This window comes from Falco cherrug, chromosome 2 (assembly GCF_023634085.1).
Source record: "Falco cherrug isolate bFalChe1 chromosome 2, bFalChe1.pri, whole genome shotgun sequence".
Lineage (NCBI taxonomy): Eukaryota > Metazoa > Chordata > Aves > Falconiformes > Falconidae > Falco > Falco cherrug.
In genome coordinates this window covers 27,701,216-27,729,037 of record NC_073698.1, presented here as the reverse complement: position 1 = coordinate 27,729,037, position 27,822 = coordinate 27,701,216, and the positions used below count along the sequence as shown (strand labels likewise).

The 27,822-nt window shown below is 37.9% G+C and overlaps 1 protein-coding gene across 10 annotated transcripts in view; it reads left to right on the top strand.

Moving 5' to 3' along the window:
• Positions 1-8,585, top strand: part of POSTN (periostin) — a 38,084-nt gene extending 29,499 nt beyond the window's left edge. For 3 of the 10 annotated variants that reach the window (XM_027815564.2, XM_027815569.2, XM_005446494.3), the window contains 6 exons: positions 6-95; positions 1,707-1,784; positions 2,414-2,494; positions 4,695-4,781; positions 6,765-6,806; positions 7,355-8,585. In XM_027815564.2, coding sequence (XP_027671365.1) covers positions 6-95; positions 1,707-1,784; positions 2,414-2,494; positions 4,695-4,781; positions 6,765-6,806; positions 7,355-7,395 — 419 coding nt within the window. In that variant the 3' untranslated portion in view covers positions 7,396-8,585. Of the gene's footprint in view, positions 1-5; positions 96-1,706; positions 1,785-2,413; positions 2,495-4,694; positions 4,782-5,099; positions 5,472-6,764; positions 6,807-7,354 lie in introns of those variants that run through there. The other 7 variants (XM_027815566.2, XM_027815572.2, XM_027815567.2 and 4 more) reach the window with 3 other exon arrangements.
• The last annotated feature ends 19,237 nt before the right edge of the window (positions 8,586-27,822 follow it).

Sequence of the window (27,822 nt, the reverse complement as noted above, 5' to 3'; positions counted from 1 at the left end):
TGTAGAACCAATTATTAAAACATACACCAAAATCATTGATGGGCGACCTGTGGAAGTGACAGAGAAAAAAGTAACAGAAGAAAGAATTATTCAAGGTAAATTACACTGAGCTATTCACACTTAGTATAAGTTCATTATTACGTACAAAAGTAATGCATCTTAAATTCTGTCCTAATGCCTGAATTGCATTGCCTGGAGGGAAATGCCTAAATTACATTTCTTAGAGAGCTGCCTATGTATGGCTAAAATTCTGGCTGTGGGTGCTACATACACATATATGGAAACTGCAACAATATTTTAACAGCATGCAAAACAATGAAAACTTGCCCTTTTTTTTTTAATATATTTGTGAAATGTCTGCTTCTGAAAGCTTCTTGCTACCATTTCAGGATGAGACTGATTTTACTGAATTCTTTTAGTCTGGCTTACTTTAGAAAGATGGCTTCCCCACCCCCACCCCCACCCACTCCGTGTGTGTGAACTTTTGGGGTTTATATCTCAAGATAGGTGTCATTTGACCAAAGGTAGACCTTTAGTGTGTAAATACCTACTTTTGTATGTAATCCCAGGCCTGGGTCCCTTGACAATCATTTCAGAAAAAAAACCACCCAAACTTCTCTGTTTCTCTGTAAGGAGGGGCCTTGACTGGTCTGACATCCACAAGTTAGAGATTTGTATTCAGCTAATATAAGATAAAATTTACATGAATCTGTGTCCCTGGATCTTCTCCCACAGTAACTTTAAAACTCTTTGTCCAATTTCATTTGACCTACTACAGAGACATTTCTTTAAGAAACCTAGAAACTTCACAGAAATTGGAAAGTGCAGTGAGGCATATTTAAGCAGTCACAAATTCTCTGCTAACATGTTTTGATCCCCTTGCTTAAAATATCATTTGGAATGCTGCCATTAAAATTTTGATTGCCAGAGAAGTTGTAAAGAAAAGACAGTGTTACAGGAACATTCTGACTTAGTAGAAAGTCTTAATATTAAGTTTATTTAGAAAATCTTAAAATTCAGTTTAAGTAGGCATTCAAGGAAGAGAGAAGTAACGAACCAGACTTAAGTTATTCTCACTCAGCTATTTACTACAATGGAAATAATTGAATGCAAAACAGTGGTGGTTTCTGAATAAACCTAGGACTATTTTTCAATTCAAAATTTCTTGGTGAGGAAAAAACCCAACCATATTCTCATTTCTCAATTTCCAGTTTCACTATTATCCCATGTAAAATGCTCAATATAATGTAAAATGCCAGAGTTTGAGACCTGATATTTCCTTATCATCCCTCTGTAGTAGAAACTGATAAAAAATCTCAAATGTTAAGCTCTGAAATTACTCATAGCAGTAGTAAAAGCAACAATGTATACTTACAACAGTGGATCCAAACTCTTTTTGCACCTAGGAAGTATCTGATCTATGACCTAATACAACAAAGTGTTGAAAACTGTGTCTTACTTCAAGAATGTGAGCAGATATTTACTATAAATATGTTAAATTTGTCTGAGTACTTTCCTGAATAGCTTTAAATAATATTTGTAACCCTCTTTCAGTTTAGTTTGGGACACAGTGAGAGATGAAACGACCATAAAAACAGATTAAAGCATATTAACCATGAAACCATCCTAAGTGTTATATAGGAAAAAATAACTTAGAAGGCAATCCTATCTAATTAAAGTCGCTGTCTTACATATCTTTTTTACAGGTCCTGAAATAAAATATACCAGAATTACTGCAGGTAGTCCAGACAATGAAGAAAAGTTAAAGAAATTACTTGAAGAAGGTTAGTATCCTTATTTTCTTTCCTTCCTTTAATAAAAAATAACATATATATTACTTAAGTAATGACTGAATAGATAGTCGATGTCTTCAGCAAAGGTGCTCATACTGCACAATCATACCTAGAGATTAAACCTCAGAACCTGACAAATGTCCAAAACTAACATTCTGTTTTTGAGAGTCTGATCTTCACATTTCAGTCAGCAAGAGTTGAGGCTGCCTGAGTCTAATTATATAGGGGTCCTCAAACTACGGCCTGCGGGCTGGATACGGCCCCCCAGGGTTCTCAATCCAGCTCCTGGTATTTACAGACCCCCCCGCACCTCACCCCACCCCACCCCTCGCCGGGGATTGGGGGGGGGAAACCAAGCAGCCGCAGATGACTGCCTGCCACTGCATCCGCGCGCCGGCCCCCTGGTTAAAAAGTTTGAGGACCCCTGGTCTAATACATACTATGCTATGTTTGTCATAAAAAATATGGTGGGTTTAGTGATTACATGGAATTTAATATCATAACAGATGAACTTTTTAATTCAGCAAAATGCTGTGACAGGATTAATTCAGTAGTATGCTGTTACAGGATTGTCAAATGTTTTCTGTAAATCAATTTTGCCATAACCTGTATCCTATCAGAGGTTACCAAGGTGACCAAATTTATTGAAGGTGATGGTCATTTACTTGAAGATGAAGAAATCAAAAGACTTCTGCAGGGAGGTAATACAGTGTATAACAACTAACCTTTTTGCAGTAGGCTATGATACCTGAAACCCCTCTCAGATACGTTGATCACATTTTAAAGACTGACCTAGCAGAAGTGTAATTTTAATGGCAGAAAAAATAAAATGCTGTATATGAAGTGCCAGATGCCTGCGAAATGGAAATAAGTACCAAAGTTTGATTAATCAATTTTTATGATATTGATCCTGAAAAAAAAATCATTTTTTTCAGTCTTTAAAAAGTTATCTAATTAAAACTCAGGGGAGCAATGAAGATTTATTCCACTAGCTGTGAACATTTTTTCAGCAAATTTAAATTTGTGAAAAACACTAATGAAGTGGAAAGTATTGTAGTAGGCCAAATTCATCTGATTAGTTCTTCAGAAATGAATATTCATTGCCCTCAAGTTAATAATCAAAGGCATGTTTAGCATCCTTCTTTCAATGCTTACAGGTGATGGATATCAAGGCATTAACTTTAATTCTCTTCAAATATAGCATTCCAAGGAATGGTTTTCTTTCCTTCTTGCTCTCTTATATCTAACAGTTTTGGCAATAAATAACCCGTAGCTGTAGAAAATTGGCAAAAGAACTTCTGCTTATGAAATTAATCTTTATCTATGAATTTTGAATGTCCTTTGCTTCATGTAGATTAGAAAAACTATCTGTAATAGCAATGGGGAATAAAAAAAGAGAATTCAAGTGGTGTGGTTTTAGTACATGTTAGTGTAAACCTGAGTCAGAAGCTCAAAAATATGTATAGATGTTTCTCGTGGCATAAATTAAGTGAATCCACTTCATTTTATGTTCACTTTTTAGTAATTTACAGACTTGAATACCTGTGAAGTACTTCACAGCCAGCTGTGTGTTCACTGAGCTATCTTGTAGTCCTTTAACAGCACTATTCTGTGGATATGACTGATACCAACCTTTACTTTGGTTAAGTAAAAAATATAGTGATGGAGGATGGCTTTCCACCAAACAAAACCACGCTAGTTGATAATATAGCTAGTCTTAGAGGAATGCCAAGATATCATTATGAATACTGTTGACTATATTTCTTTCTTCTGCTTTAAGTCTTAGTTTTACCGATCTAAGTCAGGATTCACCTATAATAATTGGAGAGAAATAGGAACTTCCAGAGGGTTTTCATGTTTTCCTATCTTAAGTGTCCCAACTATGTGAATAGACTTGCTCTCTGGTGATGCCTATTTCAGTTTTGAATATTTAAAAGGAAAGTTGAAAATGAAAGAAATTATAGCAAGTAAATCCTTCCATGTACTGGATTGTGTTCTATTGGTGTCAACCAGGCAATAAAGAGCAGGATCAAACTTCATCTTTAGAATTGTTCAAAATTCTGGTGACAGGTCTGATGCCAGAATCTAACGATTGCAATTGTAATTGTAACCAACTTCAGTTAGAGAGGTATACAATACCTCAGATATATACAACAGATACAATCTGTAAAGATGCATTTTACAGTGACCCTATAGGTGTATGGAAAGATGATGAATAGTTTCCTTGTAGTAAATTTGGAAAAGAATACTGTCTCTTGAATTCTTGCTATTTTTCCTTGCTATTATATGTTAGTTTGCATAAGCATCCTACTTTACAGAACGGACCAAATAGGCAGATTTGTCTCTTGTTTTAATTTGATTTTTCTTTATCTTTTCCATGATTTATGCAGTCAGCTACCCCTGGCTGCCTTGATAATACCTTACCATATGTTTAGCCAATAAAAGCAGATACACATGCTGCTTTATGGCTGTTGGTGTTAATGGCGATTATGCTTTATGGCCTTCTTGTATACATCAAATTACTTCTCTTTTACTGAAATTTCCTAAGCGTTTAAATCTGAGTCCAGTCACAGGCAAATGTATTACCACTGTCTGAAGTAAAAGGAATGATTTCATATGGGCTGTAATTCTACTCATACAATATCCAGCACTGCTTATTACCACTGGCAGTCTTTGCTGAAACAAAACTTCAAGCCAAGATTGCAATGAACGAGTCCCAGCCCTAGAGAAGGAATCGCCTGTGGCAGGGCTGAGGAAATCAGCAGGACCTTACGTCATGAATAACATGGTGGCCTGCATAAACCTACACCTGCAAAATGACATTGCTTCCACTGAAGGCTCTTCGCATATGGAGAAATGCTCTGCTAGATTTAACTCATCTGTTTTTGATGCTTATCATAGCTGGAACTGAGTACACCAAGGTTACTAAAGTAATTGAGGGAGAGCCACAGATTATCGAGAGAGAAATCAAGAAGGTCCATCTGGAAGGTTAGTTTGTCTAAAAATCCAGTATCACTAAGACCTGCTTTGTCTGAAGTGATCTTTCCAGGTGTGGTTTTATACTATCTATTCACAAAAATTACTTGGATCTGAAGCCAGTATTTTAGCAAGAAGAGTTTCATAATTGTTTTGGAAAAAGAATTCTTTCCCTGACATTGCAGACAAAAATGTTGAGGCTTATTTTGTGGCTAAAAGTAACTAAAAGATTTGGCAAGCATAATGGACAAGAGGAAATGTCTAACCACAAAGTTTAGGTAAAACATTTGAAGGAACACGCGCCATAAGAATTGCCTTTTCTCTAAGCAGCATATCCAGAAGAAGACCACGTGAGTTGTTTTTAACTTGAATTATTTCTTGTCAGTGTTAATGCAATCTGTTGATGTGAGGGGTTCTCAATTTGGTGAAGGGGAGGTGGGGTGGAGGAAGTATAACTCTGGGGTTGAGTAAATATCTCACAGGATCTTAAAATTTCTTTACCTTTACCCTGTGCTTAAATGAGGAAAGCTCTTGAGTCTGAAAAAAACTGAAAGATGTCGAGATCCAAAATTAATGCCTTAAAGGACCCAAATACAATTCAGCCTGGCTTTCTACCAGAAATTTGTTATTCACATTTCTTTTGTTTATTTGTACGTATGTCCTTTTCCAATTCTAATTCTAATAATGCAGAATAAGTTGTTCTGTCAGCCTTTGAACTGAATTCATAGGAAAAAATATTATGGCTTGTAAAGAAAAAGGTTAAAAAAATATGTTTCTGCTTCTTCAATTTTGAAGTCTGTGCTAAATACTGAAGGTATACCATAGTGTTTGGAGAAGTCAACTATTGCCTGAAAATGACAGACAGGTGTGATCTTTGACCATGAGGTTTACCTGAAAGCATAATTGTCAGAGAGCATGTAAGTAGAGAAAACATACTTTGGATGGACCGTGTTCTGTCCTTGTCAGAGCAGTGCAGAGCTTGAAATTTTCTATCACACTGCTGCAGATACTCAGTGTTTAGTATCAGCTGTAATGACATAAAGCCTGTGTCTCAGGGCTATGCATTTATATAAGCTGTACCTTAGGATGAAAAGACAACTGATGGCAGCTGGTTAAGTGAAGATGCAAGCACTTCGTGGTTGTAAAGAAGGAAAAATACCTCGGTAACATTTCTGTGATAGTAACAGAAGAGTTATCTCTTATGCTTGTGAAATGTTTTTCCTTCCAATGAGGAGACATCTGGTTTAAAAAATTTCTCAGGTTTTGATGAGAAAGTGGAAAAAGTGTCTGTAGTTTCACTCAGTCAATAGTTTGGAAAACAGATGTATCTGCTAATGAGGGTGATACCTATTCAATAGCCCTTGCTCTATTCTACCCTTCAAAACGGAAATCTCTGAGAAATTAACTGAACTCTAAATGTGGAAATCATACTGTGGACTCACAATGCAATTACACATCAAGCCTCAAATTCAGATGGAAACGTGGCCAACATCTTGCAATGATTGAGTTTCAAGCATATCACTTATAATTCCTGAAGTAATGTCTATATGGCAGGCCTGGCCACCTTCTGCCAAAAGCTGAGGCCAAGTCCTGGCCTGTACATTAACTTGAGCTTGTATGTCACTGACAGTGTCAGATGGTATTTGCTGAATGAAGACCACGGGCAAAACATCCCGGAACCTGCCTACACCATGTAACCATCTGTTAGGAGATCAGTGTGAATAATGAATTCATACTGTTAAAATGTAAAAGTACTTTTGAAATGTTGCTAATTTTTTATGAATGACTGCACATGACAGAAATGCGTTAATTGTATTATAAGCATTCATGTTTCAGGTGATCAAGTCAACATGCTAATGGGAAAAAAATCTTAATCTGCTGAAAACCATAAAGAACAAACTTCATAAATCAGCAGTGGGTTTCCAACTTTTCTAATGAGTTTTAATTCAAAGGCTTTTACAAATAACTTCTGACTGTAACATTTCTGTTTTCTAGAAGCACCTGTACGGAAAGTACAACCAACCAGGAGGACACAAGGTAGATGCAAAACATATATTTAAACATTTTAACATGAATCAAGTGTCACTCTCAGTTATGGTAAAAGTCAGGAGGGAAAAAAAATACCTTTAAGAATTCTTAACAGACATTGAAAGGGTTGAATTTATGCTTTTACAAAAATAAATTTTAACAAAGCTTGATATTGTTAATTACTGGGTTTCTAGATTGTTTTCTTACATATATTTCTATCTGAAAAAAAACTTAATTATGCACTTTGGTCAAACAGTGTTTCAGACTGAATTAAAGCCATCAAAGTGAGTTCTGACTCTGAAGTCTAACACTGAAAATGGCACTTTGGAATTCCCCACCATGGGATTTCTAACTCACTGCTTCTACATATTTTGATCAATTCAGAAGCTGAGAGATCATTGCCAGTTCCTAGCTGCCAGCACAAGAGTAAAAGATTCAGCATCAGTCTTCACCTTTCCTCTTCACATGTCTGTTTCACAAGTAAATACAGTATATAGTGTAACTATATTATATATAGCTATAGGTAATAATTATGGTTCTTTTTCCATTTTTCCCAGGGGGAACAGCAAGAAGGAGGACAAGACTAGCTTATCACTAAAAACTTTCTAAGAGAAAATCCACAGAATTACAAATTAACAGCATGGTGTTTAAGAGGAAGAGAAACTTCTTTAAAAAAATGAGAACATGAGAAAACGATGTTGTTTTGATAACATAATGTAAACTGAACCACAAATGCACAAAAGGATGTGAAGCTGCAGATACTGATAGCACAGTGCTCACTAGGAGTAGTCCACTGGGGTGCTTTAACTACTCTTTATAGTAATCACTATGCAGGATGGAGTCCTGGAACAACTGAAGGTCATCAGCTTCTGTAGAACCAGGATTCCTTCTTATGCTGGCTAGTAAGTGTTTGCAGGATTGGATTTAAAAAGAGCAGGGAACAATACAGAGTGTATTTTTTTATTATTATTATTTCCACTAAATAAGAAATATAAATGAAATTAGATAATTTCTAGAAAAAAAAAATCACTTCATGTGACTTTTAGAGTAATCTAAGGAAATATGAGATGTTAACATAGCACTTTTGGTTCAGTAGTATTGTATACTTTTTATAAGACAAAATTCATCATTTGTTTAATATCATAATGACACCAGTAAAGTTACCTTTTCTAAACAAGCAAATATGCCTTATAGTAAATGTATCTTTTCTTGTTGTTCTACATTGCATATCCAAATGCCTTCTAGTATCATGGCTAATGGAAGCTCTTAAAAAGAAAAAAAGCAAACATTATGAGCTTCTTGAAATGTATTTGAGATCATGTTGACTTCTTTATTTATAAGAAAAAATAATTCCCATTAAAGGAATCCTGTAGTAATACATATACCGAGATTCCTAAGTGTTTTTCCACTTTTCCCTAAATGTGTCTTTTGATTATAAAAGTGAATTATAAAAGGGATAAATAAAATGCATGCAAACAGTTAATTCAGCATGGAAAAAGGTTTTACAAAACTGAGGCTAGGTCTGAAAGCTTTTATATCAAACATGCTTTGCTAATGTCTGGTACTAATGTGGAGTTGTCTGTAAATTATGTCAATTTTATAACTCTAGTTTTTTACTCATAAAAGTTGTTTGCCTTTCTCAAGAAAAGTTGTAAAACAATTACTCATGGAGTAGAGAAAACATGTTCAAAGTGCCTTTATTCTGCAGACCAAAGTTTCAGAGGAGTTATCTAATGTGCTTTTATACTTCTGTTTTGAAACAAATACTCAATAAAGAATTTGGCTGAACTGTGCTTCTTTCATTTGTAAATACTTTTTTGGGCAGTAAAGCAAACTCTAAATATTCTTAAGCTTTTAGTGTAGTTTTTAATTTAAAAAAATATTTTCACAGAAACAAACTGATGCTTCCCTTTCTTACTTAACACATGCTAATGCACTTAAACTGCACCACTCAAACACAATTAAAAACCTTCCCTAATTTCATAGTTACATACCATGAGCGCTACTCCTTGAATTGTAAAGCTATCTAAAAATCGCATTGATATGTTGTGTAGCTTTACTGGGCTGTCAGAATCTCTCAAAAAGGTGACCACAGTATCTACTATCCTAGTGCTTGGGTGGAAGGACAGCTTTTAACCCGGGTAAGAGCTAGGTAGCTTTTAGCTGAGAATGAGAGCTCTTAGGACTGCCTAGGGGGAGAACTGAAGCTGTCACCTTTCCCCAGGGCCTTTGACTGTCATTAAAGCATTAACTTTCTTTTTCTCTCCCCACTTTAGAGTGCATGAAATAACATGGTATTTTCGAGGATGCTGTTTTAGGATGTCACAGAAGTTTTCCATTGTATGCAATGTGATAAAGCATACATGAGCTAACATTGAGTGCAAAGCCTGCTGAGGCAGGGTTGGAGGAAGAAAGCAAGCAAAATCTGTGCAGCTTTGTCTATGCTATCTCTTGGAATGTTTCCTGGAATCTGTTATTCACAGATTAATGCATGGGATTTGCTCAAAAAGTGCAAGCTGGTGTGAGCCAAAACCATGCTATGGAGTGCTATATCAGCAGAGTACTCTGTCTGGTGCTTTATCTCATTCCCATATACTATTTATATTATAGATGTAGCTATGGACTAGGATAGTTGTAATTCCCTCTTTTTATGTACTGTACCTCATGTTTCAATTCATCTGAGCTGGTGTAAATTAGGTGCTGTAATATTTGTACAGGTCTGGCATACAGAAATGTGGAGGCAGGGGGGTGGGTGGAGGCAGAAGACAAAAAAGAAAAAAATAATATTTTCAATCATCCTTTTATCAACTGCCCTGCTGTCTTCCTTTTTAATTTGCAATAATTAATTCATGTCTGGTAACAAATCTGTGGGATTCATCTGTGTGAGAGGTTATCACTTTTACCTACAAACCACATACTTTAGGTTATTTGTAGGAAAAAATGCAAACTTTATGCTTCGCCTGGACATCACAGCATTACAGAATGGTTGAAGCTGGGAGGCACCTCTGGAGATCATCTAGTTCGACTCCCCTGCCTAAGCAAGTGTAGCTAGAGCAAGTTGCTTGGGCTTGTGTCCAGTTAGGTGCTGAGTATCTTCAGGGATGGAGACTCCACAATGTCCCTGGACAACCTCTGGCAGTAATTGACCACCTTCAGAATAAAAAAGTTTTTTCTTATGTTTAAATGGGATTTCTTATGTTTCAGTTTTTGCCCATTGCCCCTTGTCCTTCCATTGCTAACCTCTGGGAAGAGCCTGGCTCCATCTTTGTTACACTTTTACTACAGGTGTTTGTGAACAATGCTGTAACCCCTCTGAGGCTTCTCTTCTCCAGGCTGAACAGTTCCAGCTCCCTCATCCTCTCCTCTTATGCCAGGTGCTCCAGCCCTTTCATCATCTTAGTGACCATTTCCTGTACTCACTCCAGTAGCTCCATTTCTTTCTTGTACTGGGAAACCCAAAGCTGATCACAACACTCCAGGTGTGGTCTAACTGATGCTGAGTAGGGGTGAAGGATCATCTCCCTTAACATGCTGACAGTGTGTTTCCTAGTGCAGCTACGAGGCCACTGACCCTCTTTTCCATGAGGGTACATTGCTGACCCATGGTCCATGTGTTGTCCGACAGGACCCAATGCCTTCCTCTGCAGAGCTGCCTTCCAGCCAGTTAGCCCACAGCCTGTACTGGTGCCTGGGATTACTCTTCCCTAGGGGCATGACTTGGCTTTTGCCTTTGTTGAACTTGGGGAGATCCCTGTCAGCCAATTTCTCCAGCCTGCCTTCGGAATGATGAACAATCGCCTCATTTTATTAGTCTCTGCAAACTTGCTGCGGCTACGCTTTGTCCCACTGCCCAGGTCACTGATGTAGATGTTAAACAGTTTTGGGCCCAGTACTGACCCCTGGAAAACACCACTATGAAATGAAAGATGCTGCTGGTCACGGTGTGTTGGATGTTTAATCTGTGAAGAGTGCTGCTTGCTGCATGCCTGCTTTAAAATCATTCATTTCATTGTAACTTCTGCTGGGCTTTTTAGAGTTGTTTTAGTCATGTCTGTGTTGAATCACAGGCATTTATCCCTCTAATTGCTAGTCCAATTACCTTTTTTTTTTTTTTCCTCAGCAAAATATTTAACAGTTTTTTCAACAGCTGTATTTCCCACAATGGAACATGTGGCCTGAGTCAGGGCCACATTGAAGCCATGTGATGTGAATGTGATGCTAAACAGAATTAAATCAGTGTGTTTATTAATTGAAAAAAAAAATACATTAGTGCAAAAACTACTGGCAAGAGACAGGGAAAATTTCAGGGACATAGACAGGAGTGACCTGAGGTATGATTTGCAGTTTACCCCAGGGTCTTCAGGCTGTTGACTGTACTGTAAATGAGGTCTAAGAAACTCTTAAGGTCATCAGTGTCCCCACAATCCCCCAGAGCTCAGGTGTCTGCCTGTCACTATCAGTCTGTCACCATGATGAACAGCAAATCCAGACCCCACAGTTCTGGCAAGTACAGATCTATCTGTCTACAGACACCTAGATCCATTTGTCTGGAGGACTTAGCAGGACTTGCTTCTGTCTTTTACAAAGACCTTGATTACAAAGTGCCCATATGGGGTTAGAAGATACAGATAAAGTGGTGAGTGAGACTGCTGAGCTCCCTTGTTCCATCTCTAGAAAAAAGCAGCTATGATTTAATTGGGAAAGACTGTTCTTTCCATGGAGGTTCATTTCTGGATCCCAGCTGGTCAGAGACAGAAAACAGAGTAAGTACAATTTTAAAAGAGGAATTCTGGTAAAGAGCTTTTTAAAATAAAATATATGGTTTGTTTTTTTTTTTCTTTTGCATTTTCATATGAAATTGGGTATGGATGAGGTTGTCTTTTGAAAGGCTTATTCTGTAGTGCCAAGACCTTAGCAAAATTCTATGTGACCACTGCAAGGCACTGCAAAACTCCTGTACAAGTCTGCAGAATCCACAGGAACATTTCCAAGACAGTGGATCTTCACGTGTGTCCCACATATGCCCAGACTCTGATGGACAATACCTGAATGTGTACTCTCCTCCATCTCTAGTCCTCAGAAAGGGCTCTGAAAACATGAGCCAGGGAGATGTCATACCACAATCCAAACAGAAGCAAGTCTGGAACAAAACAGCTGTACATCAAATGTGTATTTATTATTTCTCCAGCTGCAGATCAGAGACATTACAAATGGAAAAGTCTTATTAGATCATGTTATCGATCTCCTTGCCAAAGCTGGATTGTTCCCCACTTTTACAGTCTGTAATGCTTTGCCCAGGCGAATGGTACCTTCCCACAGTCATTCTCTCACACCCTCCTCAAAGCCACTTTCCCATATTCTGCTCCCCTTCCTGGCTTAGCTGCCATCAGACTAGGCAGATATATTCCATGAAGTACTCCTTCAGTAGAAAATAGAACTGTTTTAGCTATAACAAGGATGAACATCCCTGTTAATCTCACAGTTATGAACTTGCTCATACTTTCCTGAAAAATCCGTACAATTGGAGATCTGTTTTGCTGTTGAACAAATTACTGACTTTGATTTAGTTTGTGGATGGCCTCATAGGTCTGCGACTTTTTTTTTTCTTTTTTTTTTTTTTCCTTCTTAATGATGGCTTATTTGTTCAGGATATGTGGTTCAGCAAATCACAGTCACAGAATGTTTAAGGTTGGAAGGGACCTCTGGAGGTCCTCTGGGCCAAACCCCCTACTCCAGCAGGGTCAGCTAGAGTTCTAAAAAATAATTAAAGACTCAATTGCATTTGTGAGATATTTCTTATGAGCTGGAAATGCCCCTATGTATTTCCTCTCTTGTGCCAAAATCAAATGCATTTTTCAAACACAAGTTCAATGGTAAACTATTTAATGTAATTGTTAGCACTCCTCGTGAATCAAGTAGAGTTATGTCAGTAGAAGTGTGGCAGTGAATGACTATAAAATTCAGCATTCTGTTCAGTTTCATCATTGAAAATCTTACTGGTCTGAAAGTCTTCACCCACAGGCAGCCAGAGGACCAGGGCTGCCCCAAAAGTCAGGCAGAAGAAAACCATTTCAAGTCATTTGGCTCTTGGCATCTGGATCCTGAGGTTTAAAGTTAAGAAAGGCCCCAGGCTTTGGGTTTTGCAGCCAGAATTGCCTGTGAGTAGGAGCACAGCTGACTGAAATAACAAGAGAAGATCAGGCTGTATTAGCTGATCCTAAAGAGAAGTAAGTCATACGTATATGCATCTGCAGTTTGTTCACTGGGAAGATTGTGTCTGCCTCATCTATCCATACAGACTGCGTACCCAGTCACCACAAATTTACCATGTGGATCATTTTGTGCATTTTCTAACTGTGTACGCAAGTGCAAAAGTCAAAATTTGCAGCCTAGTTCTACAGTATGATTTAAATGAGCTTAGGACAGCAACGAGACACTCTGAAGTGCTAAGTGAAAAAAAACCTCTACATTTTATGTAAGCAACCAGAGTCAGATGCTACCTATGTGCCTGTGGCTTAGAAATGCTAAAGAACCCAACCAAGCCATTTATTATGGTCTCTCCCCTTTCTACTCAAGGATAGTTCAGTGGTAGATTCTGATTTAATTGTTAAAAAACACTACACTGACAACAATGACACCTTCCACACTAAGATCCTAGGACCAGTGCTAAACAGTTATTTTGGATCTTTTGTTTTCTTTCATCAAAAATTCCACACTGCCGCCTAATCAGATTATGAGGCTATGATCTAAGTCTTTGTGGTTTCAGTATGAATGCTATTAAAAATATTTCTGCAGTGGAAAATTATCACATAAGAAGTAACAAATGTTGAAGATACAAACCAGACTTTTTGTATGTCTTCTATTCCTGGATGCTCTTTTATTTATTTGTGGGTGAAGAAACACTATCAGAAGCTGACCTGGCTCTGCTCTCCCCCTTGGTCACAACATCCCCATCAGGGAAACCACGGTGTGGGGAGGAAATGCCTGCATGACCCAGGCTCACCTGAACAGGAGGGTGATGACAGGACATGCACAAACCCAGCACCTTAGAAGCAGTCTCTGGTCACAGAACATCATGATCAGGTTAACTGACCTGCTCCCTAGTACACAGCAGAGATCCCCCCATGCTTGTATCTCTGCACTATTCAGTGAGGCAAACATTTATTTCTGTGATTTAGTCATTTAGGTTTCCCACTACGATACCATAAATGCTTTTTTATTCTCTTTGTCACTTTCAACGATCTACAGGAAATCAAGAGAACTTTCCTTGGGCAATGACTATAGCTGCAAGTAACAGACAAGCTGTCAGGTACACAAGCCTTTCGTCAGGACTGAAAGGGAATGATTCATTACCTGACCCACACAGTACCAGAAGGATAGGTCACTTCATAAGCTTGATTTGGGAGATGCAAAAAGTGTGGCTTGGACAAAGAACTTACCAGCTGTAGATTAGAGACAGTAGGTTGATATTATCTGGGAGGAGACATCCTACCCCTGCAGACACCAGTGGGAGTCTTGTCACTAATTTTAGTGGAGGCAGGATTACATCGTCTTTTTCTTTTCTTTTTGTACTGCCTTTCAAATCTTAATTTACTATATTACCTAAAAAGGAGGACCTATGACTCCAAATCTGAATAAAACTTTTGAACACATGGTGTCAGTGGGTTGATACATGAGATAGTCTTGCTTGCAGCACTTGCTAACTCCAACAAAGGAAGCTGTGGGTGGGAGGTCCTGGAGGGTGAGTGGTTTGGGTCAATATCATTCTGGACTTAGAAGCTGGGTTAGATGTCTATGTATGTCATCTGCTCTGCAGTAAACAGTTTATGGTTCTTGGTCTTTACAGTATCCAGGAAAAAGTAAGGTCTGCAGTTATGACTGTCACCTATACAGAGCTGCAGAAGTGACTGGCCTTCAAATGCCAGCGTGAGAAATGGAACATTTGGGTTATTGTCTAAGATCTGGTTAGTTACAGCACAGCTTGGTGTAAATTACTCATGTTTGGGGGTTTTTTTCAAGGGAATGAGTTCCTGAAAGGGCAGTGTAACAGGGGAATTTGACTTGTTGGTGTTGCTTCTAACAAAGAAAGAGTGTCTTTTTTAGATAATAGCCCTCCAGATTCCCCTGGAATAGACCCCAAAAATTTATTCTTAGGATTTTTTTTCCCTCCTGACACAATCATCTGCTTCATCACGTCAGATACTCTTAGCAGCTTGGCAGTAAGTCACTTTTATGTTTTCAAAACTACTTGTAAGAGGTTAAGGTGAACATATTGGATTTTAATCAGGTGACAGACATGGAACTGTAACAATTTATGAATGCTGGATGCAACCTTGCTATAGGGATTGTTACGGTGGGGTTATGTAGGTTGAATGAATGGTGTTACTGGGAAAAAAACAGAAGCAAGCAAAAAAATACTTCAGAGGAAGGCAAACATATAGGAATCATTACAGGACAACTGGAGGATCACTGGTAAGTAGACTATGGGCAGACTGTTTTGTATTTCTATGCAATCAAAAACTTATCTCCGCAGATGTCTCTGAGTTCCCTGATTGTTCATTGCATAGAAGTGTTAGTCTACTCTTACAGTTTCTTTTGGCACTCCCTCTAAGATGAAAATTAGCTGTCACCAGCTGATAGTTCACTCTGGGTCCTCAGTCCATAGGCACCACGGAGCTTGGCGTGCAGAGTGTGCTCCCTCTGCCCTATGTACAGATGTCCAGTGGGCTTTCCATCCTTCCTCCCTCTTACATGATTACATACCATACCCCATGGTATGCCTTCAGCACCTGCCTTCAGTCTCATGACACCTTGTTCTAGTGAGTAGCAACACAAACTTCACATCAGTTTTGACACTGGGCTGAATGGCACAGACCAAAGAATTGGAAGGTTGAGAGAAACCTTGGATTCATGCACTGTGTGGGTGAGCCAATCCACTGGAAAGGAAGCTGTCCCTGAACAACATGGATACAACCACTGTCCTCACATGGCATGGCATCCCTGAAGCAGAACCATTCACTTGTATATAGCTGCTAGCTAACAGCACAGTCAGAAGGCCTATGAGCCAAGAAAACACAGGTGCTCAGGGCTGATAAACAAGCGGCACGAGGCTGTTCAGGCAATCACACACGGCCACACAGAGCTTCCTCTGAAGACCTGCCTGGTTAAAAGTTACTATCTACTACAGTTTTCAACACAATTGACATTTGTCCAGATATTTTTAACACTTTTCTCTTACACTAGACCTCCTTTATGCTGTTAAAAAAAAACAACAAACCTGCTGCTTTGATTTGGAGAACATCATACCTATACCTGAACAGGAGAACATGGGAGAGCTTTCTCTTTCCACACCTGAGGGCACATTTGTGACACTGTTACTGAAACTGGGTCAAAGCCTGAATAGATGCCATTGTCTCACAAGCCCAATTTTTTCCAGTAGAAGGAAACACAAGGACATGTGCACAAGAAGAGTGATGTGCTGTATCAGGTAAACTGGTGTGGACAAGCAGAGAACCAAGACTTTAAGAACACAGATCCCACCCACACAGTTAAAATAGACACAAAAGCAGGAAAGGAAGAGTCTCAGGGGTGAAACACAGCTGAGGAGGATAGGTGACCAGAGCCTGATCTAAGGATAAGTAAATCCTACCAGTTTGCATCAGAAGGGATGAAGACATGTTCTCTTGATTACAGAGATAGTCATGCACAGCGTAATGTAGTCAGCCAGACATGCAGTAAAGAGACCAAACATCCCAGACCATCCAATACAATCTTCACATGCAGAAATAGTTCCAACACACTGATGGAAAACTGTGGGTTCATACTTTGCCTTAGTTGTTGTTGATTTTTTTTCCTGGATAAATTTTTAATATTGCAGCAAAAGAGAAGGTGGCAGAAACCATGGCCTTGATTGCATCCCTCATGGCAGATTATATTGTGTGATATATGTCCCCATCGGTAAAGTTGTATATCTTTCCCCAGGCTTTGCTTGGGAAAGATTTCTGTTCCCAATAATCCAGGTCAATCTCAATATTGTTAGATTGCACGTATCATTATATTTTTTGTTTGTAGTTAGGTTAGACTGCATGCACAAATTGATCTCAGCTGAAAAATGCACCATACATGGTGTTAGCTGAAATGGCAGTTTTGAGTGATTTGCAGGCTGGCATGAATGTATTCATATAAGCATTCTCCAGCACTTTCTATTTCCATAAGCCAGTGGAAGTGCAGCTGCTGCTGTGTACACTGCCTGCAGATACTGACAGCCTGGACCACAAGAAAGCCTTTGGCACACTAACTTTTGGTAATAAGGCTTTCTGCCATGCATAAATCTGTACAAGAGTGGAGCTCTCTATAGTGAATTCAATGTCCTTTTCAGTAAGTAACAAAAACACTTGAGTTATTCAGGGGATATTTCATGTTTCTAAATTGAGAATTTGCTTTGTCTCACTTGGCCTGAGTGAGTGTTCTTCACCCAAAAAAGGAAGAAACATTGTATTGAACGTAAGCCTGATGCACAGAGTGTGCAGTATTCAGCTATTTATCTTCATTAAAGTCTTTTAAGGTATCCAGAGAATTAATCTTTAGTATTTAGACTTCATTGCCAAAACATTTAGGCAGTCTCAGTTTTTAACTAGCTGTAAAAATGTAAAAATGTTTGAGGGAGTGTTTATAATTTGAAATCATATGAAGGAAGGTAGCCAATAAATCCTATATACATACTATTAATAAAAAGCACCGTTTCTGTGGTTTCTGGTAGAGTATTATTTTCTGTGTAATAAAAATAATAAATCCTCATGGCCTCAGAAATACTTAGAGGTCCTATCTTGTTAAAGAAGAAAACTATAAAAGATACTGCTTTCCTTCTTATTTAAAGGAAATGCCGAACCATTCATAAAACATATTCTTCATATTGAGTAAGAAAGTATGTGCCACATGCAAAGAGTAAGAGGGGAAAGAAAAGAAATCTCTTTGCTGCTCTGGGGAGAGAGGACAGCAAGTTTCTATTATATTTTTTTAGTTGACAGCTGTGCCATAAAGAATATTAGTTTCCACAAAGATGTGAAAAAAACTCCCAAGACCGTATGTAGAAACTTTAGTCTAAAGCAGATACCGTAATGAACTTGTTCAGGAAATGTGCAACACCAGTACTTTTCACAATATTATTTATGGATATCAGCATTTTCTGAAGAAAGGAAATCTATTCATAACAGAATTCTTATTTTTTCCTCATGAACACAGGATTGCTGTCAATATAAAAGGAAGATTCTCACATTTGACATTTCACGCTATAAATTCTGAAGGAGTGCAGAAGACTTAGGCACTCAGCTCTCACTGACTTTCGCGTGACAGTTAAGCTCCGAGAAGTGTCTGTGCCTTTAAGGATAAATAAAGGAAGAAAATAACTATACAGCACAAGCTTAAATTTAGTTAAGATAAAAATATTGGTATTAGATTTTATTCAGGTAGAAGTCCTAAGCGCTGCTATCTGCAGACAGAAAAAGCATAAGGCTCTCTGATGGGATTTCTTTGTCATCTTTTACAACTGGTCACTTATGTGCTGTAGATATGTTTGACTATTCACCAGAACATCTCTCCCCTCTCTCAGCTCCTCCAGTCCTTTGGTCTTCAGATCAAGTGGCAACGAATGCCAGTGAAGCCTGAGTGCCCAGGTTCTCTGTGAGAGAAGATAAAGGTAATTTTTTTCTTGAGCACTCTGATAATTCATATCAAAACAGCTGCAGTGATAGTCAGTGGAGGGAGTATACTTCAATAGTCAAGGATTCTTCTAGTGGGGAGCATTTTAGACATGGTGCTAATTTATTGTGCAATACTCAATACAGAGACTTCAACAAAAGCACAGGCACCCAAAGTGTTTTGGTCATAATAGTTTCCATTACTATCAATCTTTCTGTAAAGAAAAACTGCTACAAAAGATGCAATTTATTTCACTTTTTTTTTTAATTTTGATTTGCATATTTTACAAGTTGTTCAAGCTCTTAGGCTAGGCAGTAATAACAGGAAGGTTTAAAATAAGTCACAATGACTTGTTTGGTCTGGGATTGGGAATAAAGATATCAGAGCTGGTATGTTCATAGTATAAGTCTGAAATTTTCTGTTTCAGTATAAATTCTGTAATTTTAAACTCTACTCTTTTATTCATTTAAACAACTGGTGACGATTTCTTACACTTTCACCTTCAGCCAGATATTCTCCTTTTTTTTTTTTTTTAAGTGCACTATTTGCTGCAAACTAATTTTATTTCCTGCATGACATTGAAGCCATTTCTCCAAGACACAGGACAATTGTGCTGAACAAATGATCTATCTATTTTTTAATATTAATAGCTTTCTCTTTAGCCTCTATCGTGCATTTAACTTTTGTAGTTCTCATTTATAGTCACCCATCCTGTCTGACCTAAGACAACACCTCTTTAAACTTAATTGACCTCGCTGATATTTTGCAATGTCTGAATAGTGTTTAATAATGGAAAAGGATTTGTATTTACTCTCATCCAAGAAAGTTCTTATCATGTCTGTATAAAAACAAGCTATTTTTTTCCTCTATCACGAGTTCATAATCTTTAAACAAGTATTTTTATGGTTAAGAGATCAGTTCTTTTGAATTACATCTTTTCCTGTCATGAACTATAACTATTTAGCAAGAAAATTAATATTTCTTACAAAAACCACAAGATAAAACTGAATAATAATAATTAAAAAAACTCAGAAAAGATGCCAGACACCTGGGATCCCAGGAGCTTCATGGGGCCATTGTGTAGCTTAGTGTCCTGTTTTTATACTTTCCCACAACTGTCCATTATCTTGTCACTAAGATGTGCAAAAAATACACGTCTTCCAGGGCTGTTTGTTCTTGTCAGTGCAGAAGACAGTAAAGTCTGCAGCAGACAGAATCATTAATTATAGATGACTATACACAGACCTCCCATAGGGGAGAATTGCACAGTAAGAGTCAACAAGCAGTGGTCAAAATCTGCTGGTGGAAAAGGGTTTTGTTGTAATATTTTGTGGGTAGTATGGGTCTATGTTCCTGACTTTGGCTCAGGACGACAGTTGTGTGAGGTACCTTACTCAGTTTCCAAGAGAGATGCCCATTTCTCAGCCAACAAATTTTGTGCTTGTGCAGAATTATTCCATTTCTCCTCTCAAAGAAACTGAAACTTGCGATGAGAAAATGTATTTGCACAGCTTTATTTTTGCCCTGTATTTTAGACAGATTGTCACCACATGTTGCAATTTTACTCTTCCACTTAGGTAGAACTTTATATAACGATTTCTTTTCCATCTTTAGGGACTTTTGGGAAACCAATAACCTCGTTTTCTGATTTTACAGGCCACAAAAATAATTTCAAAGCAATGATTTGTAGTTAATGGTTTCATACTTGAAATCAGTAATATACCTTATAAACGCTGCATAGAACTGCACTGAAGATTTTTTGGAATTATTTATATATTGACAAAGAACATGTCAGGACTAAAAAGTATCTGATTAAATATTTTGCTGCTCAAAACCTGGGATTAATCAAGTCATTATGAGCTGTTTATTTGTTTTGATGTGATTCCCCCCCTCCTCCTCAAATTTTTAGCATTAATTTATATGGATTTTACTGCCTGAAATTAAATTATGCAGTTCACAGAAATGCACAAAAATCTGTCAGTGCCCTGAAAGATGCTTAGTGCTTTAAACTTTTCCGTGATAACTTCTTATCTAGTACTTTTTCCAAAATCAATCATTAAGTCTTCCTCAGTTATAGTTCTCATCACAGGAGCTCAAGGAGATGGAGAACATGTCTTAACTATTTTAACCATAAAAGTGTATGATTAAAAATATCTAGTTTACTTCTTCAGGCAGGTCTAAACCAGTGTGATTCCTCTGTTATGAATTCAAATATTTCATTATACAGATAGAAAGAACATGGGGGAATGCCACAGGCATTAGGACTCATAAGTCATACATTCACAGTACTGGTTGTGTATATAAGTGATATACCACATCTGCACACATCTTTGTCAGAAGTACACTCTTCTGCTGTGCAATGTGATGGGTACCTTCAGCTGCTGTTAAAACACCATCCATCCTTTACATTTTTTTCATTATTTCATATACCTTCACCATCATCTTCTACTTCCTGAATAGCCAAATCTTGCAGTTTTCAGCAGGTTTTGGGTTTACAGTGTGTGTGTTTTCTGGCTTAAAGATACAGCATGAATATGTTGTTGTATATAACAACAGTGCAATTTAATGCTTTGTTTTATTTGTTCTTCTGCCTGTTTTGGGTAGTATGGTTCACTAAGTGATAACAATTGCTTACTGAGAAATGTTATTTTTTTTCCATATCCATTTTTTTGCATTTAATCTCATTTTTCTTGTTTGCTGCTATGTGTTATTTCATACCAATAAAATCCTTCCTTGATTAGGAAATTAATTTTTACTTTTAAAGTGCTTATCAATTATTTTATATTTTTTTTATCTCTTGGGTTTCTATTCTTTTCTCATATTAAGCAATGACAAAACCCACTTTATTTCCACAGACCATATGAGCTTCAGGTCTAACTTTAATAACTGGAGAGCACTGTCTTTGTTCTCATCATTTGTATAGTGACAAGTTACAGTACTGGTACAAAAAATATAAAAGTGTGAAAATAAGCTAAAGGAGCTGGCACTTCCATAGAAAAAAAAATAAAGGGAACACAAGTACAAATTATGCTTAAGCTTAAAAAAAATAGAAAAATGCAGTAAGACAGGAAATTGACTTGCATACAAGTTCTTCATTCCCCTTCAGCACAAGAAGAAAACACACAGACAGTGGAAACGATGAAATTGGTACAAAGTACTAAAAAACAATCCAGCCATGCAGAGTGAATAACAGAAAAGGCAAGGCAAAAAAATAAATGAGAGTAACACTGTGAGAGTACCAGGATGTAATTTCTGGGCTCCTAAGCAGCAGAGTGATGGAAATGTTGGTCTACAGTCACACTGAAAGGAAAAACTGCCAGCCAACCTGATGCTTTTTTTAATGCTTTGAAATAGTGCTCCCTGGGTAAGTCAGACTTGTTGCTATCAAAATTAACTCCAGTCACAAAGAGCAAACATCTTTCTCTAGAGTAGAATGAAAAAAAAATACTTTGAGAATTGAATGTCTTTAAACTGGCTGGACTTCATGAATTTCATTCTAAGGGATAAAAGAAAATGACATAAACTCAGAAGAAAAAGAGATGACCTTGAAGAATTTTTGGAGAAGGGTGAAGTACCCGAACACTTGGAGAAATTTTTCTAAAAAGGCAGAAAACAGAAAATACAAATATTCAAATATTCAGTCCTATAGATTGGATAGAGTATAACCCAATTCTGGAAAAGGAATAGAACCCTGGAAAAGTTCTGGAGAAAGCAATCTTTTAGCACATAGTAAATAACAGAGAGAATGATAACTGAGAGCATGTTCAATTACAACTCCCATTAAAAAAGATGTAGTTTTCTTCTAGGTAACAGACTTTCTGCATAGAAGGAGAAGGCACAGTAAAAATAGCATTGCCACTAGTCTCTTGTAAGCTCTCTAAATATTTCTAAAACAATTTGCCTATGTTACATATTTAGTGAACAAAAAAAGTGTAAGATGGTGTGTTATATAGGAGAAGTTTTTATTGACATGCCTTTGAAATGATGCAGCCTCAGACTTACTGTTCTGCTTCCACAATTAGGTATTATATGGGCAGCTATACCATGTGAAAATACATTAATTTTGTCAGTCTTAGCACGCACCCATTAGGTTACACACATCCCTAGTACGGGCCATTGTTTTGTTTATTCTAAAACAAAAGCTCATCCAAATGTTCTATTTATCCAAGTGTCTATTCGTTTACAGAAGTAGGTTGTAAATTTCCCCAAGTACAATATTTCTTACACATTTTCTGGCACTTTTACTTCTATTCTCAGCTGGGAAAACGCTAAACAGAACACCTCATGGTAGTCAAGTATTTTCTCTTTTGGCACCAATCCAAAATTCAGAGGTGAAGAAGAAAAATTTGAGCCTCAAAAGCACTGAAGAAGTTTTGGGTTCAGTTTGCCACGTGAAAAAGGATAATAAGCTCTTGATGTTTTTCTGGCATTCTGGCCCAGGCACTGATGGCAGTGGGCAGGAGGGAAACATGCGCACTGTGAAGGGGGATGTTCTTCCATATGGAGAGGACAAATGGACATTGCTGGTGGACATTTCTGCCAGGCAAGCCTTGGGGGTTTTGATTTTATCTTTTTGAAAGATCACTTTGTTTGAGCTTAACTGAAGCTCTGGTGGTTCTGTTTATATGAAAACTGGTAATTCCTCGGGAACCGGCTGAAGCTGGGACAGCCCCCTTCTGTGGCCATGGAGCCTGATGTTATTTCAGTCACGCTCTCCATACAGCCATTACTCAGTCGTTCAGCAATTCAGCATTGGCATAGATGTGGTCAAGCAAAGCTGATGCAAATTATTATATAAACAGTATCATTGTTGCATTTAGCTGTAGCGGAAGATTTATAGCTTCACATAATCCCATAAATCATTCAAAGAGCCTGGAGCTTCTCAACTACAAGGAAGAGATTTTGGCTCTGACACTTGCACAACCAGAGTAGACCTGGTGAATGAGGCGACAGGTGAGTGCTTCAGTAGAGTCCTCCCTCCAGCCTCCAGTGGTCAGCCGCTTTTTCCCACTGGGACGTATAATTTCGGAGGTACCAACCCAACGGCTGGACTAGCAATGTCTTCAAGTGTGCAGCTTGCTGGCCCAGAACTCAGCAACCCCGTGTCCAGCTTGAAACACAGGTTACATGTTAGGTCTCTCATGGGGTAAGCAGGGAACCAGTTGAGTGTTCCTGGTCCAGATGGGGTCCTCCCTCCACCACAGGAGCCAGCATCATAACTTCTCATCCCAGAGCCAGGAGCCAGACTTTTAGGCATTGCAGCATTGAGTACAACAGTAATTTGACCAGTTTTGGCTACCAACGTATTTCTCAAATCACTTGACAGTTCATTGGATAAAGAGGAAGGAAACATTTTAAAAAGCAATGTGTACGGCTTATAGAATAAAATTTCAGTGATACATTCTCAGCTTATGCTGTTGAGGAAAATCAAATCAGGAAAACTAAAATATAAATATGTAACTTCAATTTCTTTGCTACTGGACACTTTCTATTTCATATGGGGCCCATCAAGTTAAACTTTCTTAACTGAAACCGTAACGATTATAAAGAGACCATAGAGTGCAGTAAGGATGTAAAAAAATACATTGATACAGAGCTGGTTGCCTTCTAATAAAAGAACAAGAAACCTCAGGTGATCCATTTTAATGGTCAGACCAATAGCTCTGTCTCATTAATCCCATGCAAGAGTGTGTTGAGATATAAAAAGCTTCATGAGTCATTTGTCCCACTGCTGCAGATTCCTCATGAACCTTGTGACCACTTGTCTTGATGTATTTGTAGTTGCATCAGCTGATATGTACATTACTGATTTGATCTTAAAACTTCAAAGGACCAAAATTAATGAAGCTAAAATGGTGTTTAATGGAAGGGGGGAAATTCATTGAAAAAATTGGATTAATAACAAATACAGTAAACCAAAACCTGTTATTTCATTTTGATTAATCCTATGTATAAATCAATATCAAACTCACACAATAATTTTGATTAAAAATGCAGGAAATGTTTATTTCAGCATTTTCAGATCTTTCAGTTTGAGTTTTAAAATGACATTTCAGATCAAAAAGTGACAACTTGATTAAATAACAGCTGAAAATAAGAAAGGGGTTTTGGATCAAATATTTTTTTTATTAAATGGGACTTGCAATTTTTCATTTTTTATTTGACAAAGAAAACAAAAAGTGCTCCATTTTATACTGATTCATTCCTCAATAATTTTTCATCACAACTTATTAGCCAGCAGTTAATCACTAACTTAACATAAATCATATATATCATAACAGCTTCAACTGCATTTTCAAAGTACCATGTGAAAAGACACCCAGTTACACAAACTGATAGAGGATCTTACTGCTATAATAATATAATGATTCTTTATCCAATAGTTATTGGGGGAAATCAGTTTACACTACAATATGACTGCAAGTACAGTTTTATATGTTTTAGTCACTGACACACCAAGAATTCATTGGTGGTCCCATCATAGTCTGATTAGACACTTCACCTACAGAATGAGCAAATTTCTAGACACAGAGCTGTGCAAACACATTTTAAGTACATTGGCCTCAGCTCAGCACCAGAGGTTTCAGATGTCCTTTCAAATTCTTGCAAAGTTTATATATTGGCAAAGATAACAATACTACATTGTCATTTCACTAAAGGACACAATCCTTTTTCCTTTGAAAATATCTGCAAAAAATGTTTACTGATGATTAATAAAATCATGTGGTTGAATTCTCCAAAAGCCTTAATAAATCAAGATTTGTAATTCAAAATGTATGGCTAGATTGAAAAATTCAACGTTACAAGGGTAGATAGATTTTGTAACCTTTCATAAGATAATATTTTTACAAACAGTATCACATTCCCCATGTATTAGTAGAAAGGAAATCAATTCCTTTTAAATCCATGTAGAGAGGTAAAAATAGCATATACCCTTTCCCAAACACCAGTAAAAGAGAATGAACTAATGACACTGTAATGAACAGCATTTGCCTTACTGGCCTTGTCTGCCAGCCTTTTCTAAGACATTAAACTGAAAAGGGGTAGATTTAGACAAGATACAAGGAAGAAATTCTTCACCATGAGGGTGGCGCTGGCACTGGCACAGGCTGCCCAGAGAAGCTGTGGCTGCCCCATCCCTGGCGGTGCTCAAGGCCAGGCTGGATGGGGCTTTGAGCAACCTGGTCTAGTGGAAGGTGTCCCTGCCCACGGCAGGGGGGGTTGGAACTGACAATCTTTAAGGTCCCTTCCAACCCAAACCATTCCATGATTCTATGATTAGCAGTATAACTCAGAAATCTCTATGCTAGCTGACAGTTCATCAATATCACTGAACTCCTGGTCAACAACCGGGTTTTTATGTAAGTGTTCACTTATGGAAAATGGTACTTGAGCAGAACTTAGTCCCCTACGCCCAGAGTTGTAATTCCTACATCCATTCTAATTTCCTGCTAAGTATTGAAGGCTGCTAAACTGCACACTTTTTTTTTTTTTTTTTTTTTTTACTTTACAAATTGACAGTTCTCCCAACATGTGAAATTCTGAGTAGGTCAAAAGATGACTCAGTGCTTTGCCCACTGCAAACTGCTGCATAACTTTATGGATGATAAAAGTATTCATTTAGTCTTTCCATCAGACAAAGGCACTGCTAATTTTCAACAAGTCTAGCAAAGCAGCAGGCTTAATCAAACAGCAAACTTTTTACCTTTTTTCCTGACTATCACCCATAATTCTCTGTCGCTATTTGACAAAATCACTAGCTGGGAATATTCTATTCACTTTTGGTCTCTTTCACCTACATTATAGTAAGCTTCAGACTCTCTAATTGTAACTCCATATAAGAATGAGGTCAGAAGCTTTTTCTGCTGACATTCTTTCTAGAACAATGTCCAGACAACCCATTGCATAGAAGGGAACTCTGTGCTTTCTCAGAAATCAAATAACTGAAATAGTTTCTTTACAAAGCTGTGCACACAGCTACCATTTCGTGGAGTGCATCACTGAAAGCATACTCAGAGAGGTGACAGTTTGTACCTGGCGGATCACTGACGTATACATGCATCAGAGCCATGCAAACACAGCACGCGGGGCCTGGCTTTAGGTATTCACATATTGACATAACCTCCCCGTTATATCTTTCTTATAGTCTCAAGACGTAAATATTAACATTTCATTTAAACATTAATATACATCATTAACATATAGCATTTAGTTTTTATTTTGCCATTTACCAAAGAAATGTTATACATAAACTTGTCAAAGGAAATTACTTAAGGCGGGGGGTGGGGGGTGGGGGTAGGGCGTGAGGGCAACTACACCAGTGTAAATGTAAAAGGGCTTCAGGAGGTTAAGGGAGTTTTTCTGTGGAACTGAGGGAACTTGGCTTACTTATTCTGCTTTACAGGGTGCTGATAACTTTCACACAGTAAGATACCCATTAAACAACTAGGCCAAATAGCTTCCTAGCCTGGAGGCTGGCTGAAATCCAGGAAAAGGCTTATTCATCTCACATGACACTTAAATGGAATTTAGCTTCATAAATCCTAAGCTGTGATCGAGAAAACCCGGTTCCAATGGTCAGATCACCTAAAGCTAAAAGCATGCAAGTTCTGCAGGTAATTTACTCTTTTCCTTTGCAGTTCTCCAGGTACACTTCAGAGCTGTGTAAACCGACAACTACCTTATAATTTTTGTGAAATTCATAAGCTGTCTGACAGATCTGATCTGTTAGGTCTGATAAGTATGAACGTGTTTTTTCAAGAACATGTTGAGGTGGAATAGTGACATTTTTTCTTTTAAAACCTGCAGAACGAGGAAAGGACACCTAAGTGGCACTTGTCTCTTAGCTACCAACCTGCTCTCATCAAGGAAAGACCTGGATTTTACCTCAGTCTGAAGAACTTTATATCAGTATCTATCTACTATGAGACTTGCTATGCTAGAGTGAAGTACTCGGCACCTCTCCTTTTGAAGCTTTACCACTGCAGAGTAAAGCACACAGGGTACTGGAAAGAGAGCAAGCTCTAGGTCAGTCAATGGGGGAAACACCCCACTGGGAGAGGGAGGTCCTGCGCACAGGTCCCTGCCATCAAGACCATTTTATACATATCTCATAGATATTCCTCAAAGCTTAGACAAAATAAAGGAGTGATTCTAGAAAGCCTTCCCTTCCCAGCTGAATGCTGTGCTGATCTACACAGCTTTGCTCCTCCTCAAAGTCATCATCTAGCACAGCAGATCCTCAAGCCTTTGCTGCCAAATATTAAGTTTTAAAAAGTGTGTGTGTGGGGGGGTGTTGAATCATGAGTCATTACACAGAATAATCTGT